Source organism: Pinus tabuliformis, chromosome 5_2 (assembly GCF_031772625.1).
Source record: "Pinus tabuliformis cultivar Carrire ecotype Pingquan chromosome 5_2, CPIR1, whole genome shotgun sequence".
In the NCBI taxonomy this organism is placed as follows: Eukaryota; Viridiplantae; Streptophyta; class Pinopsida; order Pinales; family Pinaceae; genus Pinus; species Pinus tabuliformis.
Window position 1 is genome coordinate 1039890468 of NC_142306.1, and position 15527 is coordinate 1039905994.

At 34.5% G+C, this 15527-nt stretch overlaps 3 protein-coding genes across 3 annotated transcripts; all 3 read right to left on the bottom strand.

The window, feature by feature from the left end:
• Positions 1–524: 524 nt before the first annotated feature.
• On the bottom strand, positions 525–1127 carry LOC149162780 (uncharacterized). Its single transcript, XM_089435280.1, has one exon. It carries the CDS (start codon positions 1125–1127, stop codon positions 525–527), a length of 603 nt encoding a protein of 200 aa, XP_089291406.1.
• Positions 1128–7577: 6450 nt separating this feature from the next.
• Positions 7578–8180, bottom strand: LOC149162781 (uncharacterized). The gene has a single exon (XM_089435281.1). The coding sequence runs from the start codon at positions 8178–8180 to the stop codon at positions 7578–7580; it is 603 nt and encodes a 200-aa protein (XP_089291407.1).
• A 4354-nt stretch (positions 8181–12534) lies between these two features.
• LOC149162782 (uncharacterized) lies at positions 12535–13122 on the bottom strand. Its single transcript, XM_089435282.1, has one exon. The coding sequence runs from the start codon at positions 13120–13122 to the stop codon at positions 12535–12537; it is 588 nt and encodes a 195-aa protein (XP_089291408.1).
• Positions 13123–15527: the final 2405 nt, after the last annotated feature.

Here is a 15527-nt window from a genome sequence, read left to right on the forward strand (position 1 = left end):
TTAAGCAATTAAATTGCCCAACATTTTGGCGCCGTTGTCGGGGATGGTGCTAAGGGATCAGGCATTAGGAATTTAATTCAGTACTAGTATTTTTCTTTAGAAAAACTAACTTATGAAACCTGGTGACAACAGGATCTTCATAAAGGAGTTCAAGTTTGAGTTTTCTGATGCTTTAGTATTTAGCTAGTTTTAAATTCAGTTTTTTTAAAACCGCCCTGCATAAATAAAAACAAATCAAACGATTAGTATGCTCTCTTCCTGCGCTTCGTGCGATCGGGAAGATCAGAAAATCTATTGATTTATTTCAAATAAAAATACTCTCGCTGGAAAATTAAGCTGCGCATTCTATGGATTACAAGAAAATTTGCAAGATTCAGATATCAATTTGCTGCAACAATTTAATTTTCTATTTAAATTCACATCATATTGAAATAAATTAATTGCATGCACATATGATTGTTTAATTTTTTTTATCTAGTTCTCGCTTCTGATTTAAATCTATTCTTCATGCGCCATAAAATTGGTTATGAAAACAAAAACTGCTCTTGACTGAGGTTTTCTTCCTGCAATGCATAAACATGTAAATAAGGTGCTTCTATTGGGGGTTTTGGGTTTAAAATAAAAAAATTGTTCTGCCCTGAACGAGATTGGGCATCGAAAAGCGACCCAAAATTTGCAGTACCCAACCTCATGAGTTCAACCACTGCTGGAGATGAGAACACAGAATTAAGAACAGGAACCTCTGACAATGCCCTCAAATGATATGTAGGATCAGAAACCTTTCTCAACGCCTCCAATAACGGTTCCATCCCTTCATACCTCTGCTCCGCGGGGGCTGAAGATCTCTCTGAATTCGACGGCTTCGTTGCCAATGAAACGTCGAGACGCAAAGCGTTTAAACCCTGACGGGCAGCGTCTAAGAAATCCCCATCGTCTGCCATGGTGACCACGTCACCGTCTTCATCTGTGTATGTGATGGAAATGTCTGCGTTAGGGTTTAATTTGAAGAGCTCGCGGATTTTGGATTTGAGAACATCGAAATTTATTTCTGGAACATATTCTTCCCTGAGTTGAAATGTTACACGCCGAAGGATACCCTGGTACTTAACCTTCACAACCAGAGCCATGAGAAGAGTCCACCAAATCCCACTTTTTATTGTGCGTTTTGTATTTTTAGCTTTATTTTGTTATTGTATTTATTTGTTTTGATTTCGTTATATATAATTTCTTCATGTTTGTTGTAATTTCTTAATGTTTGTTATTATAATTAATATATTGAATTTTTTTTTCCAAGGAAAAAAACGGTAACTTTTTATTTAAAAAATGAAAAGTTACACTAGCAGATGCATTGAAGCATTTCCATAAGCTGCCTGAAATGGCTCGAGTGCAAACGCACCCCACGAAACGTTAGAAGACTAACGTGCATAAAGAAGAAAAGAATATAGAAGAGAGGAGGGAGAAGAAGTAGGCAAAAGAAACTGAAATCCAGCAGTGAGTAAAAACTCACATTTCAAGTTTTTCGCCCCTTTTTCTTTTCAACCTTGCGCCACTCTCCTTGTGTGGGCTCGGTCGAAGCTATGACTAACTGTGTTTCTGCTTTCTGAGTGGCTGTTTCCTTGTCTGAATCTGAAGTATCTGAGTGGTGATGTCGTTTGATCCCTCCCATGCTTTGATTCTCGCTTATCTTCTCTGCCTGATCTTGGTGGTGCTTTGTGATCTTGTTTTTTGATGTAGTTTCCTTCTGAGTCTCCATTTCTTGTGGTGCCTCTGCATTCTCTGTGGGAGTGACATCCTCTTCTGCTTCTGATTCTTCGTCATCTGAGTCCGGGGGGGGAAATTGCCATCCCTTCTTCTGCTTCCCTTTCTGCTTCTTTTTACTATTAGCTTTTTTTGCTTCTGGGCATGTGCTTTGCAGGTGTCCTGTCTGCCTGCAGAGCCTGCATCTGAACGCAGTATTTTCATAGTCTAGTGCTTGTAGCCAGTTTTGTTGTTTGTAGATCAGCCTTATGTTGTCTGGCAGCCCTTTGCTTAGGTCTACTTCCACACAAATGCGTGCAAAAGCGAATACCCTTTCATCAATCCTCTCCAGATCTGTTTTGATATATTTCCCTATGCTGTTCCCAATTCCTTCCAAGACTCGTTCACTCCAGAAGTGAAGGGGAAGGTTGTATAGACGGACCCAAACCGGCACTTTGGATACCGTCATGGTGTTTGGATCGAAATCTGGAAACCATGGGGTCATGAACAACCCCGATGTTCCCCAGAACCAAGGCCCATCTCTGATGATTTGTTCTCTGACTTCCGGGGATGCGAATCTAACTATAAAAAAACCCTTGGAGCATAAATGTATATCACATTCCATGGTCCAAGTTTTGAAAATCCAATGGAATAGATCCATTGGTTTTGGCCAGAAACTGTTAAAACGGCATATTAGGGCCTGCGTTTCATAGGACTTTACGAAGACATCAAGGCCTGAAGAGTCAAAGTTTAGAGCTGGGGTTTGCCCTAACTGATCCACTATGTATGGCCTAGGAGTATACCTGCCTTGATCTGGAGAGGACCCTGTATCTTTGTTTCCCTGAAGAATGTTCTTGTAGGAGGCACCTCCTTTGGGTTGCTGCTGGGATGCTGTCTTTGTCCCCTTATCCCCTCCTGTGAAGTTTTTATCTTCCCCTGTGCTGCTTGTCTGACCCTGAGGAGGGGCTCCTCCCCTCAGTCTGAGATTCAAGAAGATGGTTTCTCCTGGGCTAATTCCATAGCTTCCCATGGTTCTGTTGTCTTGGAGAGACCATCTACCATTTACTAAGTGTTGGATCTTGCTAGGGTATCCAGCCAAAACACAGATTTGCTGCTTCAGCTGCAGCACGGTACTTTCTGCATGTACCCATACTAAAAAAGATTGCGTCTCTGGGGTTTTTATGAAGATCTGGAAACAAGTTTTTGTTACCCGATGTCTGCAATTTTGTTGAGTTCCTGCTCTGCCTGGAAACAAAACGTTGCTGGTTGCCTTGTGCGACAGAACCACCCCGGATCTACAATATTTGGCCCGATCTGGTGAGCAATCTTCCAGATCTGGGCCCCTGTCATGACGATCTCTCATTTGCACATCGCATACTGCGAACCCCCTGTTAAAACGATGCAAATATCCTCTAGATCTACAGAGTTTGGCCCATGCAGTTATGTGCGGAGGCAGATCTGCCCCATACAGGCCCCCGACTTTGCATGCCTGGACCAACTGCTGGGGAATGAGCCTGACAAACACCAGGCTGGCGGATCCTGTGTATATCAGTCCGATCTCTGACAGTTTTCCGCCCCCAGGTTGGGCAAAAACGAATAATGACTGCGGGTTTCTGGCCTCGAACGGCTTTGTTGGCTGCTCCTTCAGATCAGCCTTAGCTGTATTTGGCTCATCAGTCAATAGTTGATATGAGCGAGGTATGTCTGCTGTGCCGAGAGCTTCCAGCGATTTCCAGGCGTTGAGTCGCGTTTGTATATGTTTGTTAATTATTTTATTTAATTATTAATTAATGTTTGATATAAAAATTGTATTAATATATTAATTATATTAATATGTTTTATAATTGCATTAATTAATATAGTTATAATTTCTTGTTATTTGATTATTGTTATGTTGGTTATTGATTTTTTTTTTATGTTGTTATAATATATGATTGTCTTAATACATTGTTAAAAAAATAAAAATAAAAAAAAAATAAAAAAAAAAAAATAAAAAAAAAATTGTTAAGAGTTTTGTGATTGTTTTTGGCATAAAACAAAACTTTGGTGGCATGTAAATTGAGAGAATCATGAGAATTACAAGAACTGGATGAAACTGCAACAATTGGTACAAAAGCAAAAATTAAAAAACAAACAAACAAACAAACACACTTTTCACAAAATTCGCGCAGGTTTGAAAATAAATAATGGAACATTTGGAAGAATAATTTAAAAGAACATTTGGTGGATTATTTAAATGCTGATTAACTTGCTTAGAGTTGGCAATTTTATAATGTTGTATGCTTTTATAACGTACTAATCTGCAGGACATAACAAATCTATAATGCCAAACTTTTCGCCATGCACAAAAGTTAGCTGACAAAAACAGGGAGTATTACTTTTCATGGTTATTTTTAAGAATGGATTGCTTTTAATATCATGATTAAGTCAATTTCAACACTTTGATTGTCCTTAATTGTTTTATTTGGTATGAAATTTTTGTGTAAGAATCATGAAGGAAATGGCCATTTCTTCTTGAACACACTTATGTTTTCTTTCTGCCAAGTTTTTTTTACAGGTTGCAGGATAATCAAATGATCATAAGGAGATTACATTGTGACGACAATTGGTCTTCCAAAGACTAAATTCATGAAAAATTCTAAAGACAAATCCAACTCTACAACCACTCCTTTGAAACTCCCTTTTTGCAAAAGATTTTGAATTCCACCAATTGTCAAACAATAAAGCATGACCTTTCCATATCCATTTTTCACAACAAGAGTTCTTATTCATACACCATGCATTTCTTTACATCCATTCCTTACAAGCTTATTGTCATTTTCCATGTCATTGCCATTCCCCTTCATTTCCGCAAATAAAACCCTGCTTCTATGGATATCATTGAGTCAAAGTCCTAGAGTCCAATTAACTTTGTAAAAACACCTAGAGGCTTGCATGCCTTAATGGCAAGTACTCTTGCCAATGAACAATGGGAGTACATTAATATCCCTTGTTCGTTGGATCTTGTAGGTGACTCGACCACGACAAATTTATTCGTACCTACAAAGATGTGTTAGGCATCCTGACTCCCATTGGAATCAATGGTGGGAGCTCTTGTGTTGGCTAGGGGCATTCATTAACGGCCACTAAGTCAATAACTTCTTGCTATGTTCGACATCGACACATTTAATCGCATAGTAAGATTTGTGCCATCAAGCGTTGAAGACTTGAAGACCCATATTTTGTAGCAGATGAAGCCAATTTCCTTTCATTGTTTTTCAGTTTGTCATCACTTGAGGACAAGTCAATAAATAAGGCTGGGGGAGAAATCTAACTTCTATATTTTGTATACCTTTCAAGCCTTATACATTTTCAGCCGCATTTAGCAGCAGATTCCGAACATTCAGCAGAAGATCCAACAACAGATTCAACAGCAGATGCAACAACAATAAAAGATTCACTTTTTCGATTTCATCCACCATTTTCACAACCAAGTAAAGAAGACTATGAACAACAGTTTTTGCAGCCACACGTGCACAACTCTCATCCATTTTTGGAAGGGTAAGTTAGGGTATGATATTTTCTAACTTTTAACCATTAAATTCCTTGAAAAGTTAGAATAATAATTTTTGGAAAAACTTCACTTCCTTTCCTCATTTCACATAACTACTCAAACCATCCATTTAAGGGGAAGGATACATTTACATACATACTTTGTCACATTCATATAACATCCATATTCATATATCACATTCTAAAACCCACTTACCTTCAAAATATATTCACTATTACATGAGCATACAAATGGCTTTGTCAAAAGTATTTAAAAGTTAATTGGATGCCAACACAATCATGGTTGTTACACAAGAACCAACCATGATGCATTCCAACAAAAATACTCTGCAATAAAAATCACATTATCAATATGCAAAGATCATACATTAAAATTGAATGCAACAAACAAAATATGGTTGAAACACAAGAACCAACCAAGTTGTAGTTCATCAAAAAAAAAAAAACGCTTTGCAAAAGTTAAGTAAATGATATCATGGAGAGTTTAAGCCAAAGTTCAAGTACCAAAAAGTAATGTAATAGATTGCATGAGGACATGCAACACCTTCAGTTTGGGGGTAGGTTGGGCTTCAAAATTGTCCTTATTCTCACTCCATTATTCACCAATACCTTCACATTTTACCTTCATGTCACCTCCATTCCACCTCCACATCATTACATTTACCTCATTATTGGGTTATAACTATGTTTTTTCAAAGTTTATTAATTCTTAACATTTTAAAGTGGATTTATGGTTAAACTTTAGAAAATAATATGCTTATACTTATACCTAACAATTAGAATGAGTTTGTCGACATGTGTAGGTACAAAGGAAGCTTCCAGGGCATCTTTATGTGGCCTTGAATGATCAAATTCGAATTGTATAAGATAAGCCTCATGGAAAAGATCATGATCTCATGGAGAAGATCAAGGACAAAAGGGAGTTATGTGTCTAGATGGTTGAGAAATGTATGGAACTAAAGAGAGATTAGTGGATCATCATTATGAGTTTGTTATCTCATCCCATTGTATAAATAGGAGTACCTCCTCCATTCCAAAGAGGAGGACTCTTGGAGCATGTATCCAACTTATGATGGAATAGAATAAAGCTTCATTTTACATAAATTTCCATTATATAGTTTTAGATATAAGTTGTCTTAGTGTAGTAAATAGAATAATTTGTCACTTTGTTCTTAAGAGAATTGAGCTCACTCTAAAAGGATGAAAGAAACATTTTATTTCATAATAGATCTTATTTCATTTAATTGCTTAGATGTTTGAGGATTTGTTTGTGATTGATGAATGAGTTTTAAATTAAAATCTTATGAGCATATGAGGGGATAACCAAGGGTCTAAGTTAGGCTCTCTCTCCATTTGATTTGCATGATAATTGAAATTCATTCTTTTGCTTTTATGTTTCAAGTATTTCATTTCTTATGCTTATGAATGAATCTTAATTTAATTTGGATTAGTATATGAGGGGACAATCAAGGGACTAAGTTAGTCTTTCTCTCTATTTGAATTTGAACAACAATTAAAGTTCATTCTCTTGTCTTTATTCCAAGTTTCTGGTTTTATGTAATCATTGATTTCTCTATGATACTGTAGGGAAGGACAACCAGGACCTCCTTAATTAGGAGCTTCTTCCCTTGCATATTATATTGAATCGTAAATAATTTAGTTAGACATAGAGTTAGTTGCCTACTCCTGCATATATTTTGCTAGCATCATCACAAGCTTACGAGTTTCCCTGGTTGATAATTTAATGAAAGCAATTTAAGCAATTAAATTGCCCAACATTTTGGCGCCGTTGCCAGGGATGGTGCTAAGGGATCACGCATTAGGAATTTAATTCAGTACTAGTATTTTTCTTTAGAAAAACTAACTTGTGAAACCTGGTGACAACAGGATCTTCATAAAGGAGTTCAAGTTTGAGTTTTCTGATGCTTTAGTATTTAGCTAGTTTTAAATTCAGTTTTTTTAAAACCGCCCTGCATAAATAAAAACAAATCAAACGATTAGTATGCTCTCTTCCTGCGCTTCGTGCGATCGGGAAGATTAGAAAATCTATTGATTTATTTCAAATAAAAATACTCTCGCTGGAAAATTAAGCTGCGCATTCTATGGATTATAAGAAAATTTGCAAGATTCAGATATCAATTTGCTGCAACAATTTAATTTTCTATTTAAATTCACATCATATTGAAATAAATTAATTGCATGCACATATGATTGTTTGATTTTGCAAATTTTTTTTATCTAGTTCTGGCTTCTGATTTAAATCTATTCTTCCTGTGCCATAAAATTGCTTATGAAAACAAAAACTGCTCTTGACTGAGGTTTTCTTCCTGCAATGCACAAACATGTAAATAAGGTGCTTCTATTGGGGGTTCTGGGTTTAAAATAAAAAAATTGTTCTGCCCTGAACGAGATTGGGCATCGAAAAGTGACCCAAAATTTGCAGTACCCAACCTCATGAGTTCAGCCAATGCTGGAGATGAGAACAAAGAATTAAGAACATGAATCTCTGAAAATTCCCTCAAATGATATGTAGGATCAGAAACCTTTCTCAACGCCTCCATTAACGGTTCCATCCCTTCATACCTCTGCTCCGCGGGGGCTGAAGATCTCTCTGAATTCGACGGCTTCATTTCCAATGAAACATCGAGACGCAAAGCATTTAAACCCTGACGAGCAGCGTCCAAGAAATCCCCATCGTCTGCCGTGGTGACCACGTCACCGTCTTCATCTGTGTATGTGATGGAAATGTCTGCGTTAGGGTTTAATTTGAAGAGCTCGCGGATTTTGGATTTGATAACATCGAAATTTATTTCTGGAACATATTCTTCCCTGAGTTGAAATGTTACACGCCGAAGGATACCCTGGGACTTAACCTTCACAACCAGAGCCATGAGAAGAGTCCACCAAATCCCACTTTTTATTGTGCGTTTTGTATTTTTAGCTTTATTTTGTTATTGTATTTATTTGTTTTGATTTCGTTATATATAATTTCTTCATGTTTGTTGTAATTTCTTAATGTTTGTTATTATAATTAATATATTGATATATTAATTGTATTAATATATTATTATGATTGTATTTTGTTGTTATTTATATTTTTAAATTCATTGTATATATTAATATTTGTTAATAGTAATTTGTTATATATTTTTTTTATAAGTTGTTGTATATGTTTGTTAATTATTTTATTTAATTATTAATTAATGTTTGATATAAAAATTGTATTAATATATTAATTATATTAATATATTAATATGTTTTATAATTGCATTAATTAATATAGTTATAATTTCTTGTTATTTGATTATTGTTATGTTGGTTATTGATTTTTTTATTATGTTGTTATAATATATGATTGTCTTAATACATTGTTAAAAAAAATAATAAAAAAATTGTTAAGTGTTTTGTGATTGTTTTTGGCATAAAACAAAACTTTGGTGGCATGTAAATTGAGAGAATCATGAGAATTACAAGAACTAGATGAAACTACAACAATTGGTACAAAAGCAAAAATTAAAAAACAAACAAACAAACAAACACACTTTTCACAAAATTCACGCAGGTTTGAAAATAAATAATGGAACATTTGGAAGAATAATTTAAAAGAACATTTGGTGGATTATTTAAATGCTGATTAACTTGCTTAGAGTTGGCAATTTGATATTGTTGTATGCTTTTATAACGTACTAATCTGCAAGACACAACAAATCTATAATGCCAAACTTTTCGCCATGCACAAAAGTTAGCTGACAAAAACAGGGAGTATTACTTTTCATGGTTATTTTTAAGAATGGATTGCTTTTAATATCATGATTAAGTCAATTTCAACACTTTGATTGTCCTTAATTTGTTTTATTTGGTATGAAATTTTTGTGTAAGAATCATGAAGGAAATGGCCATTTCTTCTTGAACACACTTATGTTTTCTTTCTGCCAAGTTTTTTTTACAGGTTACAGGATAATCAAATGATCATAAGGAGATTACATTGTGACGACAATTGGTCTTCCAAAGACTAAATTCATGATAAATTCTAAAGACAAATCCAACTCTACAACCACTCCTTTGCAACTCCCTTTTTGCAAAAGGTTTTGAATTCCACCAATTGTCAAACCGTAAAGCATGACCTTTCCATATCCATTTTTCACAGCAAGAGTTCTTATTCATACACCATGCATTTCCTTACATCCATTCCTTACAAGCTTATTGTCATTTTCCATGTCATTACCATTCCCCTTCATTTCCGCAAATAAAACCCTGCTTCTATGGATATCATTGAGTCAAAGTCCTAGAGTCCAATTAACTTTGTAAAAACACCTAGAGGCTTACATGCTTTAATGGCAAGTACTCTTGCCAATGAACAATGGGAGTACATTAATATCCCTTGTTCGTTGGATCTTGTAGGTGACTCGACCACGACAAATTTATTCGTACCTACAAAGATGTGTTAGGCATCTTGACTCCCATTGGAATCAATGGTGGGAGCTCTTGTGTTGGCTAGGGGCATTCATTAACGGCCACTAAGTCAATAACTTCTTGCTATGTTCGACATCGACACATTTAATCACATAGTAAGATTTGTGCCATCAAGCGTTGAAGACTTGAAGACCCATATTTTGTAGCAGATGAAGCCAATTTCTTTTCATTGTTTTTCAGTTTGTCATCACTTGAGGACAAGTCAATAAATAAGGCTGGGGGAGAAATCTAACTTCTATATTTTGTATACCTTCCAAGCCTTATACATTTTCAGCCGCATTTAGCAGCAGATTCCGAACATTCAGCAGAAGATCCAACAATAGATTCAACAGCAGATGCAGCAACAATAAAAGATTCACTTTTTCGATTTCATCCACCATTTTCACACCCAAGTAAAGAAGACTATGAATAACAGTTTTTGCAGCCACACGTGCACAACTCTCATCCATTTTTGGAAGGGTAAGTTAGGGTATGATATTTTCTAATTTTTAACCATTAAATTCCTTGAAAAGTTAGAATAATAATTTTTGGAAAAACTTCACTTCCTTTCCTCATTTCACATAACTGCCCAAACCATCCGTTTAAGGGGAAGGATACATTTACATACATACTTTGTCACATTCATATAACATCCATATTCATATATCACATTCTAAAACCCACTTACCTTCAAAATATATTCACTATTACATAAGCATACAAATGGCTTTGTCAAAAGTATTTAAAAGTTAATTGGATGCCAACACAATCATGGTTGTTACACAAGAACCAACCATGATGCATTCCAACAAAAATACTCTGCAATAAAAATCACATTATCAATATGCAAAGATCATACATTAAAATTGAATGCAACAAACAAAATATGGTTGAAACACAAGAACCAACCAAGTTGTAGTTCATCAAAAAAAAAAAAAAAAAAACGCTTTGCAAAAGTTAAGTAAATGATATCATGCAGAGTTTAAGCCAAAGCTCAAGTACCAAAAAGTAATGTAATAGATTGCATGAGGACATGCAATACCTTCAGTTTGGGGGTATGTTGGGCTTCAAAATTGTCCTTATTCTCACTCCATTATTCACCAATACCTTCACATTTTACCTTCATGTCACCTCCATTCCACCTCCACATCATTACATTTACCTCATTATTGGGTTATAACTATGCTTTTTCAAAGTTTATTAATTCTTAACATTTTAAAGTGGATTTATGGTTAAACTTTAGAAAATAATATGCTTATACTTATACCTAACAATTAGAATGAGTTTGTTGACATGTGTAGGTACAAAGGAAGCTTCCAGGGCATCTTTATGTGGCCTTGAATGATCAAATTCGAATTTGATAAGATAAGCCTCATGGAAAAGATCATGATCTCATGGAGAAGATCAAGGACAAAAGGGAGTTATGTGTCTAGATGGTTGAGAAATGTATGGAACTAAAGAGAGATTAGTGGATCATCATTATGAGTTTGTTATCTCATCCCATTGTATAAATAGGAGTACCTCCTCCATTCCAAAGAGGAGGACTCTTGGAGCATGTATCCAACTTATGATGGAATAGAATAAAGCTTCATTTTACATAAATTTCCATTATATAGTTTTAGATATAAGTTGTCTTAGTGTAGTAAATAGAATGATTTTTCACTTTGTTCTTAAGAGAATTGAGCTCACTCTAAAAGGATGAAAGAAACATTTTATTTCATAATAGATCTTATTTCATTTAATTGCTTAGATGTTTGAGGATTTGTTTGTGATTGATGAATGAGTTTTAAATTAAAATCTTATGAGCATATGAGGGGATAACCAAGGGTCTAAGTTAGGCTCTCTCTCCATTTGATTTGCATGATAATTGAAATTCATTCTTTTGCTTTTATGTTTCAAGTATTTCATTTCTTATGCTTATGAATGAATCTTAGTTTAGTTTGGATTAGTATATGAGGGGGCAATCAATGGACTAAGTTAGTCTTTCTCTCTATTTGAATCTGAACAACAATTAAAGTTCATTCTCTTGTCTTTATTTCAAGTTTCTAGTTTTATGTAATCATTGATTTCTCTATGATACTGTAGGGAAGGACAACCAAGACCTCCTTAATTAGGAGCCTCTTCCCTTGCATATTATATTGAATCGTAAATAATTTAGTTAGACATAGAGTTAGTTGCCTACTCCTGCATATCTTTTGCTAGCATCATCACAAGCTTACGAGTTTCCCTGGTTGATAATTTAATGAAAGCAATTTAAGCAATTAAATTGCCCAACATTTTGGCGCCATTGCCGGGGATGGTGCTAAGGGATCAGGCATTAGGAATTTAATTCAGTACTAGTATTTTTCTTTAGAAAAACTAACTTATGAAACCTGGTGACAACAGGATCTTCATAAAGGAGTTCAAGTTTGAGTTTTTTGATGCTTTAGTATTTAGCTAGTTTTAAATTCAGTTTTTTTAAAACCGCCCTGCATAAATAAAAACAAATCAAAAGATTAGTATGCTCTCTTCCTGCGCTTTGTGCGATCGGGAAGATCAGAAAATCTATTGATTTATTTCAAATAAAAATACTCTCGCTGGAAAATTACGCTGCGCATTCTATGGATTACAAGAAAATTTGCAAGATTCAGATATCAATTTGCTGCAACAATTTAATTTTCTATTTAAATTCACATCATATTGAAATAAATTAATTGCATGCACATATGATTGTTTAATTTTTTTTTATCTAGTTCTGGCTTCTGATTTAAATCTATTCTTCCTGCGCCATAAAATTGCTTATGAAAACAAAAACTACTCTTGACTGAGGTTTTCTTCCTGCAATGCATAAACATGTAAATAAGGTGCTTCTATTGGGGGTTGTGGGTTTAAAATAAAAAAATTGTTCTGCCCTGAACGAGATTGGGCATCGAAAAGCGACCCAAAATTTGCAGTACCCAACCTCATGAGTTCAGCCACTGCTGGAGATGAGAACACAGAATTAAGAACAGGAACCTCTGACAATGCCCTCAAATGATATGTAGGATCAGAAACCTTTCTCAACGCCTCCAATAACGGTTCCATCCCTTCATACCTCTGCTCCGTGGGGGCTGTAGATCTCTCTGAATTCGACGTCTTCATTTCCAATGAAACATCGAGACGCAAAGCATTTAAACCCTGACGAGCAGCGTCCAAGAAATCTCCATCGTCTGCCGTGGTGACCACGTCACCGTCTTCATCTGTGTATGAGATGGAAATGTCTGCGTTAGGGTTTAATTTGAAGAGCTCGCGGATTTTGGATTTGAGAACATCGAAATTTATTTCTTGAACATATTCTTCGCTGAGTTGAAATGTTACACGCCGAAGGATACCCTGGTACTTAACCTTCAAAACCAGAGCCATGAGAAGAGTCCACCAAATCCCACTTTTTATTGTGCGTTTTGTATTTTTAGCTTTATTTTGTTATTGTATTTATTTGTTTTGATTTCGTTATATATAATTTCTTCATGTTTGTTGTAATTTCTTAATGTTTGTTATTATAATTAATATATTGATATATTAATTGTATTAATATATTATTATGATTGTATTTTGTTGTTATTTATATTTTTAAATTCATTGTATATATTAATATTTGTTAATTGCAATTTGTTATATTTTTTTTTATAAGTTGTTGTATATGTTTGTTAATTATTTTATTTAATTATTAATTAATGTTTGATATAAAAATTGTATTAATATATTAATATGTTTTATAATTGCATTAATTAATATAGTTATAATTTCTTGTTATTTGATTATTTGTTATGTTGGTTATTGATTTTTTTATTATGTTGTTATAATATATGATTGTCTTAATACATTGCTAAAAAATAATAATAAATAAATAAATTGTTAAGTGTTTTGTGATTGTTTTTGGCATAAAACAAAACTTTGGTGGCATGTAAATTGAGAGAATCATGAGAATTACAAGAACCGGATGAAACTGCAACAATTGGTACAAAAGCAAAAATTAAAAAACAAACAAACAAACAAACACACTTTTCACAAAATTCGCGCAGGTTTGAAAATAAATAATGGAACATTTGGAAGAATAATTTAAAAGAACATTTGGTGGATTATTTAAATGCTGATTAACTTGCTTAGAGTTGGCAATTTTATATTGTTGTATGCTTTTATAACGTACTAATCTGCAAGACACAACAAATCTATAATGCCAAACTTTTCGCCATGCACAAAAGTTAGCTGACAAAAACAGGGAGTATTACTTTTCATGGTTATTTTTAAGAATGGATTGCTTTTAATATCATGATTAAGTCAATTTCAACACTTTGATTGTCCTTAATTTGTTTTATTTGGTATGAAATTTTTGTTTAAGAATCATGAAGGAAATGGCCATTTCTTCTTGAACACACTTATGTTTTCTTTCTGCCAAGTTTTTTTTACAGGTTACAGGATAATCAAATGATCATAAGGAGATTACATTGTGACGACAATTGGTCTTCTAAAGAATTAATTCATGAAAAATTCTAAAGACAAATCCAACTCTACAACCACTCCTTTGCAACTCCCTTTTTGCAAAAGATTTTGAATTCCACCAATTGTCAAACCATAAAGCATGACCTTTCCATATCCATTTTTCACAGCAAGAGTTCTTATTCATACACCATGCATTTCCTTACATCCATTCCTTACAAGCTTATTTTCATTTTCCATGTCATTTCCATTCCCCTTCATTTCCGCAAATAAAACCCTGCTTCTATGGATATCATTGAGTCAAAGTCCTAGAGTCCAATTAACTTTGTAAAAAAACCTAGAGGCTTGCATGCTTTAATGGCAAGTACTCTTGCCAATGAACAATGGGAGTACATTAATATCCCTTGTTCGTTGGATCTTGTAGGTGACTCGACCACGACAAATTTATTCGTACCTACAAAGATGTGTTAGGCATCCTGACTCCCATTGGAATCAATGGTGGGAGCTCTTGTGTTGGCTAGGGGCATTCATTAACGGCCACTAAGTCAATAACTTCTTGCTATGTTCGACATCGACACATTTAATCGCATAGTAAGATTTGTGCCATCAAGCGTTGAAGACTTGAAGACCCATATTTTGTAGCAGATGAAGCCAATTTCCTTTCATTGTTTTCCAGTTTGTCATCACTTGAGGACAAGTCAATAAATAAGGCTGGGGGAGAAATGTAACTTCTATATTTTGTATACCTTCCAAGCCTTATACATTTTCAGCCGCATTTAGCAGCAGATTCCGAACATTCAGCAGAAGATCCAACAACAGATTCAACAGCAGATGCAGCAACAATAAAAGATTCACTTTTTCGATTTCATCCACCATTTTCACAACCAAGTAAAGAAGACTATGAACAATAGTTTTTGCAGCCACACGTGCACAACTCTCATCCATTTTTGGAAGGGTAAGTTAGGGTATGATATTTTCTAACTTTTAACCATTAAATTCCTTGAAAAGTTAGAATAATAATTTTTGGAAAAACTTCACTTCCTTTCCTCATTTCACATAACTGCCCAAACCATCCGTTTAAGGGGAAGGATACATTTACATACATACTTTGTCACATTCATATAACATCCATATTCATATATCACATTCTAAAACCCACTTACCTTCAAAATATATTCACTATTACATGGGCATACAAATGGCTTTGTCAAAAGTATTTAAAAGTTAATTGTATGCCAACACAATCATGGTTGTTACACAAGAACCAACCATGATGCATTCCAACAAAAATACTCTGCAATAAAAATCACATTATCAATATGCAAAGATCA

Bases quoted from the DNA above. Each gene is read 5' to 3' on its own strand.
- LOC149162780 (XM_089435280.1), bottom strand. From the start codon at position 1,127: ATGGCTCTGGTTGTGAAGGTTAAGTACCAGGGTATCCTTCGGCGTGTA.
- LOC149162781 (XM_089435281.1), bottom strand. From the start codon at position 8,180: ATGGCTCTGGTTGTGAAGGTTAAGTCCCAGGGTATCCTTCGGCGTGTA.
- LOC149162782 (XM_089435282.1), bottom strand. From the start codon at position 13,122: ATGGCTCTGGTTTTGAAGGTTAAGTACCAGGGTATCCTTCGGCGTGTA.